The 27,785-nt window shown below is 40.2% G+C and overlaps 1 protein-coding gene across 2 annotated transcripts in view; it reads right to left on the bottom strand.

The window, feature by feature from the left end:
* golga4 (golgin A4) overlaps nucleotides 1–27,785 on the bottom strand; it is a 44,892-nt gene that overhangs the window by 915 nt on the left and 16,192 nt on the right. For both annotated transcript variants that reach the window (XM_041788857.1, XM_041788858.1), the window contains 15 exons: nucleotides 26,500–26,647; nucleotides 24,474–24,664; nucleotides 23,149–23,232; nucleotides 20,627–20,774; nucleotides 20,363–20,541; nucleotides 19,930–20,028; nucleotides 19,672–19,827; nucleotides 13,791–17,566; nucleotides 13,537–13,658; nucleotides 12,138–12,268; nucleotides 10,836–10,922; nucleotides 7,756–7,776; nucleotides 7,514–7,582; nucleotides 7,086–7,161; nucleotides 3,854–3,945 (listed from right to left, as the gene is read on the bottom strand). In XM_041788857.1, the coding sequence (XP_041644791.1) occupies nucleotides 3,854–3,945; nucleotides 7,086–7,161; nucleotides 7,514–7,582; nucleotides 7,756–7,776; nucleotides 10,836–10,922; nucleotides 12,138–12,268; nucleotides 13,537–13,658; nucleotides 13,791–17,566; nucleotides 19,672–19,827; nucleotides 19,930–20,028; nucleotides 20,363–20,541; nucleotides 20,627–20,774; nucleotides 23,149–23,232; nucleotides 24,474–24,664; nucleotides 26,500–26,647 (5,379 nt within the window). The remainder of the gene's footprint in view (nucleotides 1–3,853; nucleotides 3,946–7,085; nucleotides 7,162–7,513; nucleotides 7,583–7,755; nucleotides 7,777–10,835; nucleotides 10,923–12,137; nucleotides 12,269–13,536; nucleotides 13,659–13,790; nucleotides 17,567–19,671; nucleotides 19,828–19,929; nucleotides 20,029–20,362; nucleotides 20,542–20,626; nucleotides 20,775–23,148; nucleotides 23,233–24,473; nucleotides 24,665–26,499; nucleotides 26,648–27,785) is intronic.

The raw sequence follows: 27,785 nt of genomic DNA, 5'->3' as shown, positions 1-27,785 counted from the left end.
ATTTTAAGGATTATGTCAATAAAGAAGGCAAAACACACATTAACTGACATAAAGTATAAGGGCCTGTGTGCAGAACCGATGTCTCAGTCTTTCTTACATATTGTAAATTACAAAAGCTGAATTCTACTTCTCTGTAGTATCTGTAAAGTCTGTTTAAAAAAGCTCCCTGAGCTTAACATATATACAGTACAACAAGGAAAATATGTAAAGGTAAAGGAATCGTGCTCGTGTTAGCAGCAGCTGTAGGCCTGGAAATCATATCCTCAAAAAGATGAGTCATATCAACATTTCTTCCTCCATTGCTGTTGACAGAGCTGATATCAGGTGCCCCGCCCCTCCTTGTCTTTGATTGGCCAGTAATTAATTATTACCTCCGCCATGGAGGTTATGTGATTGGCAGGGTTTGTTAGTTTGTTAGTTAGTTTGATTGTTACCAACATAACTCAAAAAGTTGTGGACAGATTTTGATGAAATTTTCAAGAAATGTCAGAAATGGCATAAGGAAGAACTGACTAGATTTTGGGAGTGATCCGGATCACCGTCCGGATCCAGGAATTTTTTGAAAGATTCTGTACTATTGGGAGATAGGGCTAATGGTGGAGGGCTGCGCTCTCCGAGTGCTTTTCTATTTGTTATTGCCTTCTAAATTATCATGCACTGCCTGCATTTTATTTCTTGTTCTTCTGCTTTATTTTCTCTCTCTTTTTTCTTTGTTTATATGTTCATCTATCCGTCTATCCATCCATCTTTCTCTCCTTATCCAAGGTTGGGCCGTGGCTTTGTGCAATAAATAAAAACTTTCAACCTTGTGTCTGCCAAATAAATCCTTGTTTAGGGCTTGTGTCCACAGCCAATGCTTTTATTCCACTGGTAGCGCTGATTTCCAAATAAAATGGATAAAATAAAACCAGTGTCGTTTTCAGCGCTCAGCATCCTGAGCACAAATCTGTCCTCATAGTCAGCTTGGGTGTTTTTGCTCATATAGTGTGTATTTTCATGTGTTTTTTAATTGGATTTTGGAGTCAATGATACCATTTGATATGATACGATAGGATTTTGTAGTCTTCTATGTTTGATACTATTGTAATGACTTAGATGTGCTTTGTTCACATTTCTATGAACTGATTTCCCCTGTAACTTCATTCTGTTATTAAAATAGTACTGTATTGGTTTACTCTGGTGATCTGTTTTAAATGTTCTGAATGTGTGCCTCTTCTATTCTTTGAGCATAAATTGTCAATTTCCATGCCAATATAAAACCAGCAACTCCTGCCTTTGACAAAACAATCCATTCAAGCTACTGAGAGAATCTGCAACAATTAAAACCCAACAAGACCAGAAAAAGGGGAAAAAATCAATTCCAGACCTCTCTGCCCGGGTGCATGAATCCCCCCCATAAAAAGAGGAGATAATCAGAAACAGGACTGCTCTGAACGAACTCTTACTACTCAGCGAACACTAAACAAGGCCAGGCCATGCCTTTAGATGGGAAATCTGCGTCATGAACGCTGTACGTGCTAGCAGGCAGCCTGGGGGACATCCTCCACACTGTGGAGGTCCACAGCACTGCCATAAAGAAAATCTGTTCTGCTGAGGAGCTGGGAAAATCCCGCTGGCTTTAGGACCATGTCAACAGCACTGTTAATTAAGAGGTTCACTGTTAATTTAAGCTGAGAAAACTAGACCCAACATGACTTTAACGTGGTCCACTAAACAATCTCACAACTTGGGCGGTAAAGAGGTCAGGGGTACCCTAATAAAATCATGGGATAGACGAACTCTCCTATATTTATGCAAATGAGCTGGTTTGGATGGGTTTAGGGTATTGACCACATCCTAATGTATTTATAAATTACTACAGCTAAAGGAAAGAATGATGAAGTCCAGGACTTTGACTTTAGACATAAGCACCTTCTGCACTTTATTTGACATCTTAAAATTTGCTTTTCTGGATAATGTTGTGATATTCTCTGACATGATCTTTCCAAATTATTAAATGTTCAAGGTTCATTTAATTCAGGGAGTGCAGAGTGAGAGTTGGTATTTTGGTAGAAAACAGGTTAGAAACTGCAGTGCCAATATGCTTCTTGATCCAAAAGAGCTTGGCTTAAATGTGTCAGAGTGGAGAGCCCAGCAATCTGACTGGCTGAGGGTGAATTTAACATTCTCTTCTTCTACTTCTGATATGAACCTTCATTTTTTTTTTTTTTTTTTACTTGGTCATACCTATATGGAAAAAAATGACAGGTGGGCCCCGTGCCCTTAAGTACTATGACATCCAGAATATGAGTCATCCCGGTAAATAAGCCTCGGTCTGTGTTTTGGAGTCTACCAGAGAGAAAAAGGTTTAAACTATCCTCCTGCCACACAAATTATATTTTGTTCAGTAAAGTAGATAACGCGCAGCTTCTGTGCAGCTGTGTACCCTTTATTTGAGCATCTACTACTTATAATATGGTAGTCAAACACCTAGCCCATGTCTCTCTTTTGCTCTGCCCTCCACCTGTCACTCATGGTCTTCCAATGAGGAGTCTTTTCAGCCAAACTAGCCCTACACAAGGTTAATTTACTCAGCAGTATATCACCTGTTTTCTTTAAATGCGGGATTATAAACTAATGAGGGAGAAAAGCGGTTAAAAAGCAATGTAAACGAGTGTAGGTCTGGCCTGTGCTGTTATGTATTCCAGCACGTTTTGAACAGTGAAGCGGCTGACTGAAACACAACAAATAGGATGAATTTTCAGTCGTGTTAATCTCGAGCAGTATGTGGCAATGGCAGATGTAAGTCCTTACAGTAATGATGTCACGTCTGTATACCGGTATATTAGTGGCATCAGTGTGTAGGTCACATCCAGCTTTACTACACACCGCGTTTATGGTGCAGAGGTTTCATATATCCATTTCATGGGTTATATTTTACAGTGATCTGGGAAAACTCACACACAAAGGGTTGGGAAGAGCAAGACTTTTTAAAAAATTCCTGGAAGGAGACTGGATTAATGTTCTGTCCGTCACATTCATTACAGGACAATCAAGCCGGCAAGACAAAATGAGTAATAAATGCACAGCTCTGGTATTAACGTATGCTCAAGCTCATGCCAAGGCCAGCAGGTAAAAATGCAAAAACATCTTTTCTGCCAAGATATGCCTTCAGTGTGGCTCTTTGCTCTTGTTTTAATAAAGAAATGTGTCCCAGTTCTGATAAAACCAGTATTAAAGCTACATGTAAGATAACTGCTCCACTAGCTTACAGTACAACTGAACCAAGCCTATAACTATTGCAAACTCATGCTAAAGCAGGTCGGGAGACAAGTGAAAACATCATTTCCAGCATGAAAAGCTATCAGTGCCGTCCTTTGTTCTTTATTTGATAAAGAAATTTGGTCCAGTTCTGATAAAACTGCCGGTATACTACAGCTACGCCTGAACTAAATGCTACGCCTGTAGCAGCCATTGCTATCGGCTTCCAGTATAACTAAACCTCACCTGTAGCTACCACCTCGCTCTCCTCAAATGACACTGTCTAGTCAGATCTATTCCCAGATCTGGCACAATTGTTTCAGACTGGAGCTTTGCCTGATGACAGACATGAAATCTGGCCAATTCATCTGCTTTCCAACGTTATCCTAGAGCTATTGTTCACGTTTATCGTTTGGCTTTGTTGATTATCTAGGTCCCATCATATAGAAACTTATTCTTAATCATCTTCATGTTCATCAAGTCATAAAGTCTAGGACATGTATTCAGTGTCTGAAATTTATAAAATTGGACATTTGAATCTAAAAAGAGGCCAAAAAGCATAAAAGAATAAAACAACCTTTAAATATGTAACACTATAAAAAAGAAGGCATACTTTTGTTTCCCGTCCCATCATGTATTCAAACAGCACCTTCCTCAGGTACTCGATCTCTGTGGCTTCTGAGAGCGCGTCAGTGAGACCAGGATCTGTGAAAGCAAACATCAGCCATTTCAGATTTTCAAACTGAGAGAATTTGAGTTTTTTTCTAAAGATCTAGAGAAATTAACTTATCATGGGCTAAGTTATTTTTATACTGAGATAACATGATTCAAAAGTTGAGATTTTAAGAAAACAATTGAAATCTACTTGTTTTAAAAGAAAAAGGAGTAAAAGTAAACATATGGATGCATGTCTGTTTTGAGCACATTCAGTACTAAACAATCTAACTAAAGCCCTTAAGCTAAAGCTAAAGCAACTAAACTAAACTAAACTAAAGCAACACTCTTGAAACACAAAATACACAAAAGTCAGCAAAATATTAATTCATTTTTCATGTATATCAACTTTTGCCATTGCAGTACCTTTCAAAGAAGGAAAAGGACATAATATTCATTAAAGAATTCAACTGTTTTGGATATAAAAGCCTCTCTTTCTCATTCATGCATCAGTTTTTCTTTACTGGACTGCTCAGTTGGCCCAAACTACAAGCACAGGAAAGGTTGGCAAGACTCAGCATGGACACATTAAACTTTAAGAGTGTGAATCAACATTTTAATTCCCCCCCTTAAGCTATAACACCATCTAAAAAGTATGAATGGGAAACTCTGGTAACACCTACTACTGCTTCTACTGCTGAGAGCTCCCACCATGTCTTGTGTTAAGTCAACGTGCAACAGCACCCACTTGTTTATCTGGAATAATCATTCAGACACTAAGAGACCATCTGATTGCAGGAAAAGGAGATAGAGGGGTGCAAACATCTCTTTTAACCTTTTAAAAATATAACCGGTCATCAATAAATCCCACAGCCTTTGTCCTGCTGACCCCACCATGCCCCCACTGGGCTTTAAATCCCCAAAGTCAGGAAGTTACAGACATGAAAAGCAGAAATCAAAAAGCCTTCTCATCATCTTTCTCCATGAAATCACACATGAAGGTGATTTAAGCAGGCTGGAAATGACCTGAAGACACTCCCACTTATATAATAAAGCTATAGTTTGGGTATTAAAGAAGTGGATTGAGAGGTATTTGCTGCAAGGAGACGTCAAGACCACTATCTGCAAAAGCCATTAAATCCAAGCATGGCTTCCTCACTACCCCCCTTCTGACAGCAGACTCTCCTTATTACACCAACAGAGAAGAGGGGAGACAGAGCGGGGTAGAAATCACTCAATCTCCCCCGTTGCTACACCTACTCTCCCTTAGACATCTTCACGGGTCCTGAAATCAAACAACAGGAGATCGAACCCGTGACCTGTGCAGGTTCAGGGCCATATTTTATTAGAACCAACGAGGTCCAGGTCAGTCCCATTTATCTTTACTGTGAGCTGTGCTCTGTTTATCATTATGGGTGATACCCAGGTGGATTAGGGGAAATCCATATTCATGGCTGGTAACTAGATTAGCAAATAAGTGATTTATATGCAGCTTAAAATGACAATTAAACCGTGGTATTCACACTGCAGCATTGTGCAGTATTTAAAAGTTAATCCTCAGTATCTGATGAAATGAAAATTCCTGCCAATATTTACAACCAATATATCATCTGTAAATATTGGGCGTATGTACAAATATGTTCTGGAATTTTAGGCAGGAACAACCCACCTACATTAAATAAAGACTTTTTCTTTGTTTACACACATTTTTTAAGCTATAAAGTGTGTTATAAGGGCAGAGGTGTGTTCTTTTTATCCTTAAACCTTATAGTGCACTCAAGTTTTAGGTCTGACTACTGTAACAGTACTGTCCAGAACTTTTAGGCATGTTAGGGCAAAATTTGAGGCTGAAGTAAGGTGCAGATGTGGTGAGTAAGCCACCTGAGGGCACCATCGGGCGGGTAGGAGGATGAACACAACCCCAGTCATGCTCTGCATGTCCTTGCATATTACCAGGGGAATGGGAGAAACAATCTGTTTAAAAATATCGAAGTTCACACCATAAGGACAGAGTAAGGGGTGGATGTGGCAAGTAAGGATGGCATAGGGTACCATCCGGACAAGTAGTAGGGTTGCCACAAGCCCCTGATTGGGAATTACCAGGAGTGAAAAAGCCCAGACAGAAGAAATGCCGTCGAGCCTGACCTTGACTGCCAAGCAACATGAGTGTGTGTCGACATGTGTCCAGCTTGACCCTTTTTGATTTGAAAGCCGGCACCACGTGCCACCTGCCTCTATATCTGCCAATATAAAAATTTAGTTGCAGTAGCTGGGTACCAACCTGTACAGGGTAGTTGCTATGCAAATTTCAAACACAACATTTAGATTTTAAATGGTTTGACATTGAAAAAATTTCTTTGGAGACTTGGACCTAAATGGATCAACCACACAACTAAATACACATGTACATAGATTTTCAGCTGAAATAAAAAGGGGTTTTGGGGTTTAATTACTCTTTCAGTATCAATTGTATGCATCAGGTTTAACAAGTCTACTTCTGGACAGAAATAATGTGTTGAATCTGCAATATGTTGTGCAATAATTGGTGACTGCATACATTTTTAGAAATTAAAGGTTCCAGTTAGATCTCTGAGCTAAATTAACAGATCAATTAGGGTTTTGGCTCATCATTTTGGACCCACAAATATTTCTTTCAATCACTCACACACTATATGTTTCACTTAGTTTATATGTTATTGACTTGCAGCCAACAAGATGTTTACCATATCTGTACCCATAATGGAAAGATAACCCTGCCATTACCCTTACTTTAAACCAAACCATAATTGTCATAATCAGCAAGCCAAAAAATCACGCTAAGGGGGGCAAAAATGTCCTCCTAATCAGAGTGTAACCAAACCAAACACCCACGCAGTATCACTCTGGATCTGTATCCCTGATCCATAAAGAGATTTGGGGCTTGCAGATTTCTGAAATGCTACATAGCAGTGAGACTCCAGAGAGATGAACTATAAAATTCATGTCAACACACTGCATCATGATGCTATCTTAAAAACCATACCACAATAAAACAGTGGGATAACATGGTTAAACTGTAGGAGTTTGTAGTTTATGTTTTAGCGTCCTGTGATGTCGTGTTAAAGCATTCTGCGTTGCAAATTTTGCTGCGCTCATCTAAAAGGAAATTGGCTCTAGAAGCAGAACTAAGTGATTCATGGTGTCAACATTACCTTTGAAAGTGCTCCCCAGATGAGTTACAACAGTGCTCCGGTGGAAACATTTAATCTTGTCCTCAAGCGAGTGAATCTAGCGTGGAGAAACACACAAGCATGCATGGATTAATTCTTTAAAAAAGCTACTTAACCCCTGTGGGTTAATTCTATGCATTATCCTAATTGTTGCTCGGGACATAAGCACAGCATTTGTTGATCATCCTTGGGGGATGTTTGCGGGAATGACGATGTGTGTGAGAAAGACTGTGGGAGGCGTTGTTCTGATTGTTTATAGGGTTAAACCAAATGTAAACAGATGTGCTGTGTAATTAAGTTGATGCAGCAGGAGAGCTGCTGCACTCTTGCTGGAGGCCTCACAATCCTGGGAATACACTGCACGAGATTTTCTGCTCATATGTCCCAACAAAGATTAGCTCCACACTCACTCGCTCCACAAAGCCCTGCTCCTTCAGCCGAGCCTCGCTCAGCAGGGTCGTCTTCTCGGCCAGCTGAGCCTGAGGGAGAGGAGGACAAAATATTTACCTCATTAATAATTAGAGAGTTTACAGTGGAATAACAACAATACATGTTCATCAATCATCCATGGTTTCTTGTTTAAACAACTGTTTTACAATATCAACATGTTGAACTGATATAATTCATACAATGGTGAACAAAGCAAACTCACCTTGAGTTCCTCTGTGCTCAGCTGTACCATAATACAAAAGAAAAGAAGAAAAAATGCACATTAGGACAAAATAGTTCTAAAAAATCATATTTAGCAGCAGTAAATATAATAATACATATAGTTACTAAGTTGTGGCATAGCAAATTATCAAGTGTATATATTTGTTTTTTTTTAAAAATAAGACATTTTTGACAGGTACGTGGAAGAAGAAAGGTTGTGTTTGGGGTGTTTCTATTTATTTGGTAGCTCTGGGTGGATATTCAGATTGTAAATGAACTATAATTTTTATTTATTTATTAAATTGGGTGGCAAATAAAATGGGGATAGTCGTTTCAAAAGAGCAGAAGGAAAAAAATTCAACATGAAGAATGAGGCAGGGTGGGATGGCCATCCTTACCACCCAAGAACAGTGTGGGAAACAATGGTGTTAGTGGTCTACCACTAAACATGTCAAACCTGAATTACGAGCAATTTCATGCACCAGTTTGTGCATTTTCTGCACCGTTTACACGTCTGATCTAGCTGTGTGTCCTCTTACCAAAGGAGTATCATTAGATCATATTTGATTGTTGAATTTAATCCCCTTTAACAGCTACTTTCACAAAATCTGGAACAACTCAACTGCCAGTCGATGTATACAGTGTTGTTGCACACTTCCTTCTTTGTCCTTATCTACACAGTAGCACTACTGTAGCAATGACTGTAAAGATGTTCATCTGACTGTTTATCATTTTTTGTTATTTGTTTATCATGCCATATTGACATAACAGCTTTTTCATGGTTGCATTTGAGTTATGTTTATAAATTTTCACCTGAAATGTAGTCACTCACATAAAAGCACAATTTCATTTTTTTTTCTGCGAGGGCTTTAGCCATATTTTTAGAGCAAAGTTAGGACTAGCCAAGGTGCAAACACAGCAAGAAAGATTTAAGAAAATTCACTCCAAGTGAGTGGTTGAGGGTGGTGTTAATATCCGAAATTGATGTAATAAGAATATTTCAAAAGTTATTTTTGCACAATTGCGGTGCTGCAGAGGGATAAGGGACCAACTGATTCACCTTCTCTGTGCCGGCTTCAACATAGCAGCAGAGGCTTACACAGGTGAGAACAGGATCAGTGGAGCCAGCAGGGGTGTGTGTGGCTCAGTCCCATTTCTAACTTTCAAGGTCACATATTTTACCCCTTTAAGACAAGTTTATATTGGTCTCAGAGGTCCCCAAAACATGCCTGTGAAGTTTGTTTCTGAAAAACACTCCAGTACTGGATTTCTGCATGTCTAAAAACATCCCTCTGTTTCAGCCCTGCTCAGAACGAGCTGTTGCTGTGTCTATGGCTTATTTACATTTACATTTGGCAAATGTAAATGAGCGGTCTGACTCCGCCCCTAGCAGAAAATGGATGTGGCTTAATGGATGTGGTGCTCCTGATCCTCCTCTCAACTCCTCTCGACTTCCTGCTTCCACTACATTCCAGCAAGAATCAGGGCACCCAACCCTGAGACAAGAATGTGTAAAATGTAGGGGGTACTGTTAAGTGGTAGGGGCAAGGGGTGTAAAGGGATTGAGCCTATGTCTGTGCATATCTAACTGAGCTTTTGTGATACTCTGAAGCCATAATGCAATGTGAATTGACCAAATATCATGCCATTGGTCAATATGAATGTCTCAAGTGGTAATAACGGCAGAGCTTCAATATGGCACTGCTGTGGAAATCTGTGAAAACACCTACTGATTTGTAACCTGAAAGTCGGGAGGATTCTAAGGATGGGCCACCTGAAACTTTCAGAGGAGCATGTGTGAAAGTGACTCTTCCCAGTGTTACTGTAGTCTACAAAGCTCCGTATTCCTGGTATGAATTAACTGTTACATAAAAGTGTGTATTAATCCACCTGAACATAGTTAAGAGCTGATATGCACTTTGATGGGGTCATGACTTCTAAAACTATGCCCAGCTGTTTTGAAAGACTAAGAACTGAGGAATTTACTGTTAAGAAGCATTTTTTGGTCTTAAGGTATGTTTGGACAACAACAAAACTTTGTAACACCATCCGCCTTGTGTTTTATTCATACAGTAAAATTCAAAGACTGTTTGTTGAGTCTGCACAATCAGTCTAAACTGGACTCATACTTCTTAGAGAGTGTTGGTCTGTGGTCTCTTTATGGGGGGGGGCACTGACCCACTGTCTGGATGAAAAATGGCTTGTGAGGCCATTGTGAGGAAAGGCCTCCACGAGCATAAGCCCATACAATCCACCCATAAAGATATTACCTCACAGGGGAAATATGCAGCAGAAAGAGCAGCGTAGCTCTTTGTGTTTGTGTGCATCTGGATGAAGTGTAAAGGTAGAAGAATCGACACAGGGGTCCGGGTAGAAATGTCTCCCTGGAGTAGTTTCATTCATTCTGGCCCCTCTCCAGCATGCACATCTTGCACGTGAGCATTTCTGAAGTATAAATCTGAGGCGCAGAATCACTTTATACGATGATAATTGGGAACAGAGATTGAGGCTGGCCTCGCAATCTCTGATTCCCAAGGAGAACATTCCTGAGTGATTCAAACGAGCTTCACAGGATCGGACGTACGTTGGAGAGCAGCCACAGGACCGGAGCGAGGGACCGATCAGAGCAAAGTATGTGAGCAAAACGTCCCCAAGAACTGACCGGGAAAACTTCAATTATGAAGCAAGACAAAGGAAAAGACAACTGATGACTGTTAAGTCTAACCTAGATTCAAACTTTCAGGAATAAGATGTCTAAAGAGGTTTGTGGACTAAAAATGCATCTGGAATAGACTGTCATTCAAATTCATAATGTTTCCATCAGACTTTTTCCAGAGAGAGCCAGAATGAGGTGATTTCATTCAGCCATTTTAAAATGACTTATGGTTTTGACAGGATCACTGCATAAATCTAATCCTAACCTTTCAGTCAGCTTTAAAATGGACTTTCATAGCTGTAGGTATGTGATTCTGTATCTGTTAAAATGGAAAAAACGTCCACAAAACATTGACCAGTTGTGACCCAGACCACAGATGTCTGATGACCTGGTGAATACGTACAGTGGGTCAGAAATGTTTGTACCTCAGACGTGCCCTGAGTCCTTCCTTGAAGCTCCTCCAGCTCTTTCTGGACCTGCCACACTCGGCCTCCCATCTCCTCCTCTCGACTCTGAGACAAACACAAAAAAAATAAATAAAACAATAGCTGAGTCATTTCCTATGTTTCATCTCAGCATCATGGCTCAAGTATGTCGGTCAAATCACTCCATCATGTCAGTGTCTGATTTCCAGCCCTTAAGCAAGTTGTAAGACATTAAAGGAAAAAAACACTTTGTACAAGTTGTACAAGTTTACTGTTCCTCAATAAATACTTGACTGATTTCCAAATACACTCAGCAGTTTATTGATGAGTAAGACAAGAACTCTGGAACAGTGATTCACCCGGGACTGGAGATGCTAAAAGATACAGTATGTGGAAAAGTTGTGGAGTAGTGGAATTTATAATTTCATTAGAGTAGCTATTTCCAGTAATAAAGCAGGCTGTAACACTCAGACCATGTGGTGATTAGGAGTGAGTGAAGCAAGTGAGAGAGAATGATGAGAAGATAATTTCATCAACAAAACAATGTGGCGAAACATGCTTGTTAATTCCAGGAAGAAGACGGGACTATGACAAGCCATAAATAGAGCTTTCAAAATAAAATTCTGATGAAATGTATGTTTAGTATTTGCTAATGAGAATAGACAGGACGAAAATGTTAGTAATGACCTGTCAGACATCCAAATCCATGATATTCCTCCACTGTGTGTACAATTATGAGTAAAAATACAAGCAGAGGTGAGGTGTGCATGCTGCCATGGGGCACAGAGCAGGAGGAGAGTGTTGTAGGGGTAGATTTTGGACGGATAAAACTAAAATACAGAATCTCTGACTGGCTGAGAAGAGCCCAACAACTCTGTGGCAGCTATAGGATGGTCCTCCTCATCCTAGCTCACAGTTACTGTGGTGAACCAGTGTTAATTTGGTCTACTTAAACTATGACTAGAAATGCTAGATGACTATTTTTTTTTCCATGGAGACGAGACTAAGACTAGCTAAAAACAGATTTTTGTTGATTAAAACTCTGGTAAAAATGTCAGAAATGATCTGGTAAGCTATATCTGATAAAAAGCATCTCTTCTCCTCTTCAGACTAATGCTAATTTGTACATTGTTTCTCATACAAATAAACTTAATGAACTAAAATAAGCTTAAGAAACTTGAATACATACATTTCATCAAGGGAGAAATATGCTTGTATTATCCAGCAATATCAAACAGCTAAACAAGTTTCACCTTCAACCAAATTATAAGAAAGCATAGTTTCAAAGCTTTATCTTTTTACCTGTATGACTTGTTCATATTTTTGAACAGTTCTGTGCAAATCGTCTTCCTTTTGGGCAATCAGCTTTTTCAGCTGACTTGCCTCATCGCGGTGGCTGCTGATGAGCTCTGCTTCGACACTCTGGGCCTTTGCTGTGTCGAAGAAAGGGAAAGGGGAGAGAAGCCAGTGTTAGCACATAAAAACTAACCAAAGTCATATTCCAAACCACTCAGTCACGTCCCATCTGGAATGTAACAGGATTTAACCACAGAGGAAACAAGGGAACATGGCAGTTCAGACACACTGTTTCCAAATGTAATGAGCAGCTCTTAATTTTGTTCCACCCAGTTTTAAAATTAAAAAAAGCATCATGTTTCCATTAGTTAGCTCACCCAAATGTTTTACATAATCACATTAGTTTGATTTTCTATTTTAAGGCAGCTATTAATAGGCCTTAAACACAAGCAGACTCAAGATTTTAACCCAGCTAGAGAAATTACTGAATCCTGTTCAGTTTAATTTGTTGAATGTAATTGTGTTGTAATTGTTGCTCCTTGCTATGAACAAAAAATAATGATAAAAACAGCCCCCAGCTAATTAAATGATGATAATTTGTTGGTTGCATCATTCGGCATATTCTTAATTCTATGCATGGATTTAACACAGTTTCTGGACCCGAGCTGCTGAGGAAACACCCATCTTCCATCCTTACTTCCCTGTGTAGAGTTGTGTTTGCACAACAGTGCCTGCAAAGCAACAGGTCAACCAAATGAAGCATAATGAGCAAGGGCTCATGCAATGTATTGTCCTAAAACTTCTAAATCATTGAAGTACTTCACCGTCAATGATGACTTATTTGTCTGCTCCAGGTTTGAAGTCGACGCTAACTTCAGGGTTAATATCATTTTGACTCATCAGCATTTAGCAGAGAATCAGCAACAATCAGCAGCACTTAATACACACTAATTGCAAATGAATCACAAGAAATGTGTTTCTTTTTCCGGCTAGCACCACTAAAGTGAGTCGGAGTGGTGCTGTATAACTTAGACTCGACTGTTAGACTGAACTGTGACTAAGAGTTGAACAGATGCTCCTCTGAGATATTATGGACCAAGAAATAATGATGTTTCCGCTTCAGACGTTAATGCTCCACTAAAGACGGAAGTCTTGTCTGGAGGTTGTTCAATGCTAATTGTTGGTTTCAATGAATAGCAGACAGTCACATCTGTTCTCAGAGACATACAGGGTCTATCAAACAGCGACAGATGATTGATGAAAGGTTATAAGATTGGAAACAGTGTTGTGGAATTTAAAAGCTGAACTTTAAATGGAGGCATTGAGAAATAATAGAAAAAATATCCATTTAGTTGATCAACTGTGCCAATATAGCTGACTATCAAAATCCTGAATGAAGCCTCACCAATGGCCTCCTTCACTGCTGTTTCAAGCTCCTTCTCCTTTAAGGCCATTTGGGTGTTAAACTCCCTCATTAATTGCTTGATAGCAGAATTGTGCTTCATTTCCACATCTTCCAACTCCAGTCTGAAAGAACAGATAATAAAGGCAACATTTTTCATTAGTACACACGTCAAAAGCATGCTGCTTTATACTCCACTTTACTCTCAAATTGGAAATAAATAAATCTCATGTCATCAATTTGCATCATAAACTTACTTCATCTTCTTCTCACTCTCCTCTAAGAGCTCCTTCTTCATGTGGTCGAGGTCCTGTTCGTGCTCCTTCCTCAGAGATCGCATGTCTTTCTGCAGCCTGGTGAAGTCTTTGTGGATTTTATCTTTCTCGTTCTTCAATTGACTCAGTTTGTCCTGGAGAGCCTCTAGGGCATCTCCATCCCCATCTTGTATCGAAGCATGATTTTCCATCATGCTTTTGGTCTGCTGTATGCTGTTATGTTCCACTATCATCTCTGTTTCTGATGAGTTTTGGACCAGCTTGACTGCATCCTGATGTTGATCAAGCTGGGCATCCTTCTGGCTTATTTCCTCCTTTAGGTGATTTATTTCTACAAGAAGGTTTCCATTCTGTTCCTCAGCTTCTTTTAGCTTCGCCTGGATGTTTTGTAGTGCTTCTTCGGTTTCTTTGACTTCTCCTTGCTGTGCTGCATCTCTTTGAAGCAATGACAGCTTCTCCTCATATTCGTTTTTCAGTTCCTCTAAAGATTTTTCCCTCTGGAGCTGCTCATCGCTCCGAATCTGTTCGAGCTGTTTCTCCTGCTCCTCCTGAAGCTTGGTGAGAGCATCCTCGAGCGTTTTTGTTTTTTCTTCTAATGTTTCTGTGTGTTGTTTTCCTGAAGTTTCATTGCTCTTGAGCTCCTCCAGGCTAGTCTGAAGAGCCTTGATTGCCTGCTCTTTTTCCTCCAGCTGCGACATCAGCTGCTTTTTAATCTGACTGATTTTCTGCTCTGCTTTCTTTTTCAGCTCTGATACTTTCCGAGTGCTCTCTGCAGTCAACCTCTCTTCAGCTTCCTTCAGACTCTCCTCTTTGCTCTTCATGATCTCATCTTTCATCTTCTCAAATTCCTGCCTTTGACTCTCAAGCTTGTGCTTTGACTCTTCTTCTAGTGAATGCAGTTTTTCTACCATCTCTTGCTCCACATTGCCGTTCTGTGTACACTGCATCTGACTTTGCTGCAGCTGCTCAACTAGCTCTCTCTTCTCACTCTCCCTGATGTTGTGTTGCTGTTTAAGGTCAGCTGTGAGTTGTTCGCACTCTTTTGTCTTTAAGGCTAACTGCTCCTGAAGCTCGCCAAGCCGACTGATGCAACCCTCCAGCTCCAGGGTGAGTCCACTGACCTTCTGCTCCTTCTCACTCAGTACCTGGTCCATCTCAGACTTGCTGATGGACTGATTGTCGATATTCGCTCGCAGTCTCTGCAGAGCTTCCTCTTTTGCAGAGACTTCTCGCTCCAGCTCTTCGAGTCTTGTCTGCAGAGATGTGACAATGTTTTCTCTCTGGGTGAACTTCATCTCTGCCTCAGACAGACTCTTCTTGAGGGTGTCTGCCTCTTCTAGAGCAGACTTTCTCTCACGCTCTAATCTCTCGATGTTCTCCTCCATCTGAGCTGCGGCCTGTCGCCTCTCCTCTTGATACTGCTGGTTCAGCTGATTTATGGCTTCCTCCTTCTCTGTGATGCTACTTGCTAGCTGATTTTTCAAGTCACTGATAATGCTTTCTAAGTTGCTGATATCAGACTCATTTGTTTTCATACTTTTGGATATGATACTGTTTGCTTCGCTCAGCTCCTCAAGTTTGAGAACTTTCTCACTGATAGACTGAGAGAGATTCTCCTTCTCTTGTGTTAAGGCTTTAATTTGCTCGGTATGAGCGTTTACCTGAGCTGTCATCTGGTCTAAAGAAATGCATAGATTCTTATTCTCCTCCATCTGCTGGCGGAGACTCTCCTCTAAAGTGCAAATTCTATCTACTTTAGCAAGGATAATGTTTCTTAGATGCCCCACCTTCTTCTGACTACAGATCAGTTTATCTCTCAGCTCATTCAACCTACATTCAACTCTTTGACACAGTTCATCTGATCCAGAATCCACCTTAGACTCAAGCTCCTTGCAGTGATGCTGCATTTGGTTTCTGATCATTATTAGCTGCTGCTGTAACTCTGCTTCCTTTGCTTGTAGTTGAGAGCCAGTTTCCTTAAATTTAATCTGCAACTCTTCACTTTCTTTGCATCTAGAGCTTTCCACTGCCTCAAGCTGTTTCTCCGTCTCCTCCAGTTTATCTGCCAAGGTCTTTAACTTCTCTCTGCTCTCTTCCTTTGTCGTGTTTAGCAAGTCTTGGAGGGAGTTTCTCTCATTAAGAGATTGGTTAAGGTTCCTCTCTACTGACTCCATTTGCTCTTTAAGCAACGCTTCACCCTGAGATAAACTTTCAAGCTTGACTGCTGCTTCGTTCAGCTCTTCCTGCAGCTTCTGCACGGTGGTTTCTCGGATCGCCAGGTCCTCCTTTAAGTTCTTTATTTCACACAACACTTGCTCATTTTCCTCTTTGCTTCTGTTTAGTTGCTGAGATATTTCCTCCACTTCCTGAGCCTTTTCCTGTAATAAATGTGAATGTTTCTCTGTTAATTCCTCCTCCTGCTGTCCCAACTTCTCTTTCCAGCGGTGCTCCAGCTCCTCGATCTCATGTTTATGTGAGTCATGTAGCTTCTCCAGTTCTCCTTTGTGGTTGGCCTGCAGCTCTGACATGGCGCTGCTGAGGCCTTGGGAGCTTTTCTGGGACATCTCTACGAGTTTCTCTTGCACTTGCTGCTCTTTCTGCTGAAGCTCTTTGTCCTTCTTTGCAAGCTCCTTCTTCATGTTGTCTTCATTTTGTTGCAGCTTTTTCTTAAAATTCTCCTGCATTTCTTTGGCTCTTTGCTTAAACTTTTCCATTTTTGTTTCCTGAGATTTCAGCTTGGCTTCCATCTCAGTTACAGTGTTTTTCAATTTCTCCTCATGTGCAGCTTTTTCATCGTCCAGCTGTTTCTGGAGGCGTGTTTGTTCCTCCTGCTTAGTGTTCAGGTCTGCAGTGAATGTCTTCTCCAGCTCTGAGCGCTCATTTCTGCTCTGTTGTAACTGGTGTTCCAGTTCTTGGAGTGACTTCTCCTTTTGTTGACAATCACTCCTTGCATCTTCCAACTGACACTGTATATCTGTCAAATCCTTCCTACATCGATGAAGATCCTCTGACATGTTACTAAATTGTGTATTAGCTTCCTTTAGGCTCTCATTGTCCAGCTGGGCTTGTGATAAACATTGCTGCAGCTCTTCCAATTGCTTAACTTTAAGGTTTAATTCTTGCACAGTGGAATTTGATTCCTCTTGTAGTGTTTTTTCTCTAAGCATAAGGTCTTCGGTCTCCTTCTGCCTTTCCCTCACAACAATCTTCATGGCATTGAGTTCCTCCTTCAGAGTTTTCTCTACTCCTCCTAGTGACTGCTCATGCTCCTTTTTAATATTCACAAGCTCTAAATTGTGCTTTGCCTCCAGATCTTGAAGCCTCTTCTCATGTTCCTGTTGAGCTAAATGGTGAGAATCTTCAGCTGCCACCAATTTCTCCTCCAGAAGTTGTTGTTTCTTCAAACCCTCAGAAAGTTCAGCGGAAACAGCCTCCAGCTCTGCCTGCTTTGCATCCAGTTTCTCCAAAGTTTTCTGGTTCATGTCTTCAACATGTGCTTGGAAGTGCAGTTCTTTATCTTTCAGAAGGCTCTCCACTTCAGCTTTGTGTTTTTCCTTCAGCTCCTCAAGGTCAGCATTATGCTGCTGGGTTAGGGTGCCCTTGTGCTTTTCCAGCTGCTCATGGTGCTTTTCCTCTAATGCAGAGATTTGCTCTTTGTGTTTTTCCTTTAGCTCGGCCAGCTGACTGGAAAGTTCATGGGACAGACTTGAGCCATCCTGTGAGATTTTCTCCAGCGAGCTCTCAAGCTCCATTACCCTCTGAAATCAGAAAAAATATACAGATTTTAGAACATTTCACCCTGGACAGCAAAATGACTATGATATCTTCACTCTCTGCTGAAACAAAGCGAGTGCACCTAGAAACAAAAATTCCGTAACCTATTTTTGTGGTATTTATTTAGAGTGGTGATGGGTTGCAGGGTACTGAAATGAAGCATAGGACAGTGCTATGGGGCAGGACAAGATAAGCATTGAGCTTCATTCTGCCCCGTCTCGAACAATGTGGCGTGTGCATATGTGTGTATATATGTATGCAGATATGTATAAATGTATATGTGTGTGTGTGTGTGTATGTATATACATATGTATATTTAGCACTGTTCAGACCAATCAGCGTTATTTAAGGAGAATGAGGCGGTAGCTATGGGCAGGTTTTGTTTAGCTGTACCAAAAGTAGTTTGCAATGGCTGCCTCCAGTGCAGCAATTTCCTCAGATGTAGCTTTAGCATAGCGTCAGTTTAACTAGACCTGGATCACGTTTCTGTATGAAATAAAAAATAAAAACAACACTAAAAGCTTTTTGTGATGGAAAAGATGTTTTCACCCTTCTGCTGACCTGCTTCAGCATGAGATTGAGGCCGTATCCACATGGAGTCAAAAACAATATACTTCCGTTTCATTTTGAAAAATTTTTCCGCAAACATGGGATTGTTTCAGGAAATGTCAGCTCCAGCACGGAACCACTGAAAGTATATAGGCCAAGCCTGTAAGTGGCGCTGTAACGCTGCCACAGAAATACACCAAAAGACAGGAGAAGATCACAAAAAACTGCCACAAACTTTCTGCTGGTTGCCTTTCTGGTTGTTCTCCGTGGTGGATTTAAGAACATCTGGTGTCTGTGTTTTCGGTAATGGTAAAGGAGCATCAGATTTTGCTGTAAAAGCCATAATAAGCTCGGTAGCTTCTGCTGCACCAACACGACCCTGTAATCTGCCATTGCTGTTTTGGTTTGACTCACACACATGTACAGTGTAATTGTTTCAAGACAGATGCGGTTGGCTGTCCACACGGAGACGAAACGGTAGGCGTTTACAGATTTGTTCACTCTGGGACCCGGGTTCAAAAAGCAGCCTTTATGGCCTCCCAAAACACAGTTTCTATGTGGATGAAGCGATGGTACAACAAAAACTTTTACGTATACTCCTAAATTTGGACGGGACCTGAGAGATTTATGTGGGGAAGGGTTTAGCTGTGTACAATGGCTGCTAGTGGAGTGATTAGCTTGGATGTAGCCACAGCAGTAGTTTTGTCAGAACTGGACAACATTTGTTTATTTAAACAAGGGCAGAGAGCAACACTGAAAGCTTTCCATGACAGAAAATATGCTTTCGCTCTTCTCCTGGTGTGCTTTGGCATAGGCTTGCAATTGTTACAGGAGATTTTAGCTGGTGTATCCAATGGCTGTTGCCATGGTAACTGTTAGCTTGGATGTAGCTGTAGGAAAACGGCATTAAATCAAAACTGGACCACTTGTTTTTCAAAACAAGAGCAAAGAAACACATCAAAAGCTTGTCTTGTAAGGTTTATGCATATCTCCCGACTTGCCTGGGCATCTGTTTTATTCATAGAAAAGTTTTGCCATTACCAATCTAAGGCAGCAGTACTAGCCTGTCAGCTCAAGAATAGTCCATGCATCTGCAATTTTGTCTTGTCACTCTAGTTGGCTCATCATGAATGTGACAGACAGAATGTTCCTCCAATCATCTTCTGAAATTTTTTGATAAGTCTTATCCTTCCCAAACGCTCTCTATGAATGTGAAATTTATCCATGCAATGGACATACGAGACAGTCTATCTGGCATGTCAGGTTAGGCTCCCTCTCCTCCTTACTTAAGTAAGAGTGAGAGCTGCTCCATTTACCACAAGACAAAACATATGAACAAAACAAGTGCAATAAAGCATGCAGTACAGTAATCATTTAGATTCCATCCTCTTGTTCCCATGATCATGGAAAGTCAAAATTGTAACTCAAATGAAACTCCATTAATCTCCCTGCACTTTTATTTGTCAGCCCCAAATCACTACATCCAATAATTTTGTTGAAACTGAGAGTAAAAACAAAAGAAGTTATAAAAATGACTCACAGTTTTTGCAGCTTCCAGCTCCACTTGTATCTCTTTCACCCTGTTGTCGGCTTCGGTCCTCAGAGCATTTTTCTGCAGCTCCACATCCTCGAGAGCCAGAGACGCCTGCTGCTCTCGCTCCTTACCCAACTGTAAAAATTCCTCTTTGCATTGCTCCTAAATACACAAACAGCACAAGCATGCAAAATCTGGATTTTAAAACATCTGATCTACTTGATTATGTATGAAATTAAATGAGGGACAACCTGAGGCACATACCACAGCTTTGCTGATTCTGGCAGTTGTCTCTTCCTCTTTCGCCGCCAAAGCTTCAGTGTGGAGTTTTTCCAGATTGGCAACTGTTTCCTCTGATGATTTCTGATAATATTAATAATGATAATAACAATAATCAGAAATCTGCAGTGCTTACAAAGACACTGTGATATAATATCTACAAACAAGATGGAAATATCCATGAAAAGAAAAAAATGTGTTTTTGCTTTTGTAACTGTGCAATACTGTAAATACATTTATTTTTTGCTTCTATTTCTAGTGTAAAATGTTCAACTAATTAGCCCTTGTCACTGTAACTTCAGCAACAAAATACAACTACTATAGCCATCTCATTTAAGATATAGTAATCATGTTTGATTACTAACCACTTCCTTCAAACATTATCTGCCAAAGACTTAAGCAGCAGTAACTTCCTGACCTTCATGATGATGACGACCTCCTGTTTGACTCGTGTGAGTTCCTGCTGCAGAGTCTTCCTCTCCTCCTCACTTGCCCTTTCTAACTCCTTCATTTGCTCCTCCAGCTGAACCTGCAGCTGTTTTTTGGCCTCCTCTGCCCTCTGAGCTACACCCAGCGCCCGCTCGAGTTCTTCAAATGCTTTAGAAAAAAGAAACAACACATCATTAACACAAATAGACAAAACAGTTTTCACTGTGTTCTTACAGAAGTGGATTTCACTGACCTGATTTCTCAGCCTTTTCTTTCTGTTCCTGTAATTCATCCCTCTGGGCGGTAGCCTGCTGGAGCCGGGAGCGGAGCTGTGCGACCTCCTCCTCTTTCATTTCCAGAGTCTCATGCATCTGCCGCTTTGTCTCAGCGATGACCATTCCCTAAAAGTCAAGAGAATAGCTTTAAAGCAACATCATCTTTGCATCTTCTTGGAAAATGAAATGTCAATCAAACAGATTTTGATGTTAAGGAATTCTCTGTACTTTACACCCTAACTTAAACCTAGTTTCTTGTGCTGATACCTTGCAATACAATTTAAAATCAATACTTCTACAAAAAATGTCAATCAATGAGAGAAAATTCTATACTTTTTCTTATTCTACATATTCTACAAAGCGAGTCAAAATTCTGAATTTGAGAATAAGTTGTGTTGCAAGGACAGATTGTGCAAAGAAAGCACACAGCAAAGACAAAAATTCTGTAAATATTGCAAGAAAATCATGAGTGGTATGAATAGTAAAGTCAACATTATGCGCATACTCTTAAAACAGAGCCACACTGCAAAGCTTGAGACACTAAAACCTGTTACCATATGCTCAGAAGCATGTAAGAACCAAAGAAACTTTAACATGGCAGTGCATGGATGTGCAGTGGCCTACAACCTTCGAGGCTATTTTGGTACTATATTTATACCATGGAATTCATTAGTCACTGCACAATTACATGCACTTTACATGTCAAATGTACAGTACAGGTGAATCTAAAAAAAATGGATACCATGTAAAAGTTCATTTTTACCCTGAGGCTTTCTTCATAAAGTTAAACTTCCATATGTTCTAGATTCATCTCATTCAAAGTGAAACATTTTGAGGCTTTTTTTTTTTAGCCTGATCCTTCATTCTATCATTCTGGTTCAGTACACACAGATGTAATCATGGGGAAGACTGCTGAATTGACTATTGTCCAGAGGACAATCACTGACACCCTTCACAAACAGGGTAAGCCACAGAAGACCACTGCTGAAAGGGCAGGCTGTTCTCTGAGGCTGTATCAAAGTATGTCCATGGAAAGTTGACTGTAAGAGACAAGTGTGGTAAGAAAAGGTGCATAAGCAACAGGGATGAGCTCAGCCTTCAGAGGAATGTCAAACAAGGCAGACTCAAGAGCTTATGGGGGGGCTCACAAGGAGTGGACTGAGGCTGGAGTCAGTGGATCAAGAGCTATGACACACAGACGGGTCCAGGAAATGGGCTTTAAGTGTTGCGCTCTTAGTGTCGAGCCAATCCTGAACCACAGACAACATCATCAGCTCATCATCATCATCATTTGCATTTTATTTGGAAATCAAGGTCTTGGAGTCTGGAGGAAGAGCAGAGAGCCAAAGAATCCAAGGTGCTTGGAGTCCAGTGTTTTCAGTTTCCACAGTCAGTGATGGTTTGAGGTGCCATGTCATCTGCTGCTGTTGGTCCACTGAGCTTTATCAAGCCCAGATTCAACACTGTCAGCCATGTACCAGGAGATTTTAAGGACCTTCATGCTTTCATCTGCTGAGCAGGACTTGGCACCTGACCACACAACTACTACTACTACTGCTACTTCTGGTTTGCTGACTGTGGTATTGCTGAGTTTGACTGGCCAACTAACTGGTCTGACCTAAACCCTATAGGGGATCCTGAGGAAATACCAGGAGGAAGACGAGAGACACCAGACTATTTCAAACAGACGAACTGAAGGCTGCTATCAGAGCAACCTGGGCTTCATAACACCCCAGAAGTGCCACAGGCTGACTGGCTCCATGCCAGATCACAAAGATGCAGTAATAGGTGCAAAAAAGGCTCCAACCAATTACTGAGTGCATACATTTGCTGAATTTTCCAGGTCAACATGAGCCAGCTTGATGACAACGTTAAGAAAACAACAACAAAGAAACAACAAAAAACAAGATGAAAACCTTTATCAAATGATAATTAATTGTGGAGAAAAATATCTGCCTTTTTAATGTATTCTGTGCTTTAAAGCCAGAAACACAGATTACATCTCTGTTCAGCAATGTTATTTGTGTCACTTTGAATAAAGACTAACAAAGTTGTTTTATTTCTAACTACACAACTTACAATGAAATGTATAACTTACATTTATAAAGCTAATAAGGAAAAAATAGTTGGTTGAGAAAAGAATCATTACCTTCACCATTTATTCTATAAAACAAATAGAAAGTTGTGACGAGATTGTATCATGAACTCAGTATTGTGATACTTATGGTTTCATGTGTTGAGGGTATGGTTACATCCCTATTTTTCTTTTGACTTGTTTTTAACTTTAAGTGCTTTTGGCATTCCTCACACAGATCTCACGAGCTGCTGTCCATCCTGCAGAGCAGGGGTCAAGGTTTAAGAGAAACAATGTGGGACTTAAAGGTGCCAGACCTCTTAACTCAGTGGTGGAGAATAAAAACATGCCTTGCTTTAAAACAGAACTAGATGTGAAAGAGCTTTATTCAATGTGACTGAAGCCTTCATAAAACCCCTAACTCACCTTGTCCTGCTCCAACTGCTCGATGAGATTCTTAGCATCACGCAGCTGAGTGATCAGCTTTGTCTTTTCTGTCGTGTGCAGCTCCTGTAAACACAAAAATACATGAAAATGTCACATATTTCCTTTTTTGTGCAGGGTCTTTATGATTTTTGTATTCATTTGCTGTATACACTTAGTCTGACAACATCTGATGTTTTCTGCACCACCCAGGATGCCTCACCCACAAACCAAATAACCAGACAGTGTATACAAGCCCAGCTAAACCAACAAGTTGACCCAAATTACAGCCCAGTTTTGCAGCAGTGGCATGTAGCAGAGAGGTCTCTCTGCCACCAAAGTGTAACACGCGCTTACAACAAAGAAAATGCTGGGCAGACTTTGTCAGTTCGTTTTTTTATTTATGATGAAAACAAGGCATGATTTCTTTGGATGAAAAGTATCCTGATATCAAAATAAATAAGCAAGATAAGTAAAAAGAATTAAGATTTCACTGCACATTAACACATATGTAGACTGAGTGAACAATTTTGAATGTCAACAAGACAATGACCACAAACTTCCTTCCAAAATCACAGAGCTGTATGTCTGGAATCGCAGACAGATGGTGTGTTTTATGGGATATTTGTCTGAGGTTGAGGATGAGCACAGCCTGGCCAGCAGTTCCAGGATGCCTTCATGCTGCTTAAGAGGGCTAAACGCCTATTAACCCCTGCTTTTCCTGATGCAGGAAAGGCCCTTTTCTTTAACACAGAGCAGACTCGACACAAAAAGGTTGGCCAAAAATGAAAGCAAGTCAATCAGCAGACAGCCAAAGACAAGCGCTGTGTTATAACCCTGTCCTCGTTTCAACAAACATTTGTTATCAGATGCCGCAAAACTTCAGAGCAGCTTTGGACATACTAAGCAAGCCGATCATACCAAAGTGGCAAAATGTTTGGAAATCAATGAAAACAATAGTGCAGTCATGCCACGTTGACATGAGCTCTCATTCTGGAGCTGGGCCAGAGAATTCAGACTCTGAGAACCGCAGTAGAACAGTGTCACTGAAATAATGCAGCCACATTATCAGTGGACCAAAAGACTCTGGCAGACATAGCAGCAACATTTATAACTCTAAACAAACTATTGAGTCATCTAATGATTGTCAGCCAGCATCATTTTAAACAGATCTTAATATCTGGTGAGTATCTGACTTTATGAAATGTCTTTAAACATCTTCAGAATTCTTCATTAGTGATATAAAACTTATGGAAAAAGTCCAGATAACTTATCATCACCATGCTCTGCTCTCTCAGTAAAACTATGGTATAGAAACTTGAAACCACCTTCATCTTCTCCAGCTCTTGCAGTCTCTCCTGCAGCTGCTCCTGCAGAGTTTCATTCTCAGTTCCCAGCTGGGCGCTCCGCTCTTTGTGTGTGCGCATCACTTCTTTGCATTTCTGCAGAAGGTTTTCCTGCCGCTTCACTCTTTTCTGCAGAGCCTCCATGACTTTGGCTGGATCACTGTTGCCCTCTCCTGTCCACAAAATAAACTGCACTGGTTAAGAAATACCATGAAACTAAAAACACTCATGCAACTTTCAGGGGCAATCCTTTTTACATTTTTTTTCCTCTTGAGCAAACTAAACAAATTTTCTTTTACTTTCACCAATCCTTTGAAAAAAGGTGTAGAAAAAGTGCTTTGACAGTTAAAGCAAAGGCAGGAACTCTGGCAGAGTAGTCTACAAAGTTCAAACAAAAAGGAAAGGAAAAAAGTAGTGCTGTCAAGCAATAACAAAATGATCTAATTAATTACAGGTTTTGTGATTAATTAATTGCATGTATGGATAATCTGAAAAGGACTGCACTAAGGTAGATTTACCTTATAATCTTCTTTGTAACTGGTTATATACATTATATAAATTTCTGTATATATGGGGCTGTACAGCCTAGAGGGTTATATCGCTGGCTCTGGTATGGGAGAAATCCAGCTTGGGCCCTTGGGCAAGGTCCTTAACACTTAACCTGTCTACCTGTCAGATTTAGTTGCATTGGATAAAAGCATCTGCTAAATGACATTGTAAAATATGATATATTGTTGTATTTTACTCTGGTCTTAACACTATTAATAGGGAATTCAAATACATGCATACACACACGCTGTTTCTCAAAGCCAAGGAAGGATCCTGGAACAGCCGTTTTTGAAGGATACTATGTCACTGACTGCTGTTGGAGGACTTTACCAAAGTCAAGAATCCTCAAAACTATTCAAAGGACTGAGTCTTTCAAAGAGAGAATCTCAAGGATGCACATATAAATCTTTTGTTTGCAGGAATTACCCACAATTCAACGCACACCCTTTTTCCCTTCTCTTCAAATAAACAAAAAATTGTAAAAAAACAAAAACAAAAACAAAAAAAGGAACAATATCAGGAGGAAGCTGGTTCCTTGGTCGCCCAATACACTTTTAAATGTCCTGTTTCCACCCTAAAAATGTTATCATCATAATTCTATGGCACCATAGCAAACCTGATGTAGTGCCACAGAATCAATTATATTATATGACTGTTATAGGACCCTTGCCTCGCCTTTGCTGAACCCGACTCAGGAGGATCCTTCCTACAGAGGAAGGATTCTGGACTTTGAAAAACAACTACAGACTGTACTCTGCTCTCTGCACACGGCTGTCTAGTCCCCTTTTTCTCTGCCTCTTCACTGCTGTTCTGTTGCTCTCAAAAGTGAAGTTGTTATTCCTCATGAACACGTTTTCATTATACGTGAGCCAGAGCAGGAAGCTTCTTGTTGCTGATGTCATCAAAGTTCTTTGAAGCTTTCTATGCAGTTTTAAACACAGGAGTACACAATGAAACAGGGACAGTTGCACAAGAATTCAACTTTTCTGGTTTCAGAACTGCAGCACCTCTCTGCATGTGGGTCACTGTGCTTGTCTCTGTGTGTGTCTCTGTCAGAGTGCACTCTGGAGAGGCACACAAAAAGAGGCAGGGGGTGAAACAGAGAGAGTGCCCGACTAATTAATCCTGGATGGTGCGTATATCTGATGTATGAAATGATAAAAATCAAAAGAACATGAGATGTTTGGCTTGATTCTCTTATCACGCTACGGTGGATGGTTGATCGAAAGAGTGACGTTAGTGTGAGTCATTTGCTTTCAACTTTTTCTTGCTTTTTCTGTGATTAATTAATTGAAATTAATGCATTATTTTGACAGCACTTAAAACATATCGACAAGAACAGGTTTAATTTAAAGAAAAAACATAGAACAGGCAGGTCTTAAAAGGCAGTCAAAGTAATAAAGCAATACAGTTTTAAAAAAATAATTAAAGAAAATCCACAAAAAAATATTTTGCTCACCCTCAGTGGCTTCTGACTCTACTCCTTCCTCCTTTGATGGACTTTGTGTCGAAGAAGAGTCTGAAGCATCCTCAGATTGCTGTGCATCACCCTCAGGTGGCACTGCACCGTCAGAGACTGCCTTCATTCGTTTTTTCAACAGAGCAACCTGTTAGAAAGATGAAAAACAAAACAACTGATATAGTAATAAAGCTTGTTTGTGAACATCTGAGGCAACATTGTCACATTTTCTTCCATGGAAGAGAACATTTTAGACCAGTGCTTCCCATAGTGGGGGCCGTGGCCCTCTGGGGGGCTCAATAGGTACTGCAGATGGCATTAAACCAGGCAAAAAATGTAAAATAAATGTAGTTTTAAAAATCTAAACCACTTCTAAATTATTATGAAATACTTGATATGATGTTTAGATTTTTTCCCCAGAATTCCCCAGAGCGAAGAAAACACAAACTTGTATGCCACATATTTATCATTTATTGTGTCTCATGTAAAGAAAGTTTATTGATTAACTGAGGACACTCCATTAGATGAATATTAGAAAAAGAAAAAATAGGTGACTGTGCGGGTGCCTGATCAAAAATAAGTACATGGTTTTGCTTATAAACTTTCCTTTCTCACTACACAAATACTTTCTTAGTCACATTAATGACTTTAAAAACAAGTTTTCTGTTTGTGATATAAAAATTGGAGTTAAAGACTTTTATTTAAGGGATTTGGTGAGTCTAAGAAACATTTCAGATTTCAAAATGGGCAGCAGAATACCTTAGTTTGGGAAAGGCTGTTTTAGACATGGTTTGTCTGTGGGAGTATACGTTTTTCCAGCTAGCAGGAAAAATGTTATGTGTGCTTTTGTTTGAATCCAAAACCTCTTGCATCATGGCTTTTTCATTTCTTTAGATCAAGAGGAAGTTATTGATACAGGACTAGCCTGTTGTTCAGTTAGGTATTTTGTTTCATGGCATTTATCTTGCAGGTCGATTATTGCTGTATACTTAAAGAAAAAGTTTATGCTTCAGACAAACAGAAAGTTTGACGAACTAACAATGTTATGAGATATAATTCTATTGTAATCAATATTTATCTAATACCTACTGCACAGAACTTAAAGGTATTTTCGGGCCAAATAATGAGGCTGAAGTAAGGCCTAGATGTGGTGAGAAAGATGCCTGAAGGCTACATCAGGCGGGAAGGAGGATTGACACAACTGAGTTCATGCTCTGGATGTCCTGGCACATTTACAGGGGCATGGGAAAATAATCTGTGGAAAAATAACAAAGTCCACACCTTTA

Source organism: Cheilinus undulatus, linkage group 6 (genome assembly GCF_018320785.1).
Source record: "Cheilinus undulatus linkage group 6, ASM1832078v1, whole genome shotgun sequence".
Lineage (NCBI taxonomy): Eukaryota > Metazoa > Chordata > Actinopteri > Labriformes > Labridae > Cheilinus > Cheilinus undulatus.
This window is presented reverse-complemented; position numbering and strand designations above follow the sequence as displayed.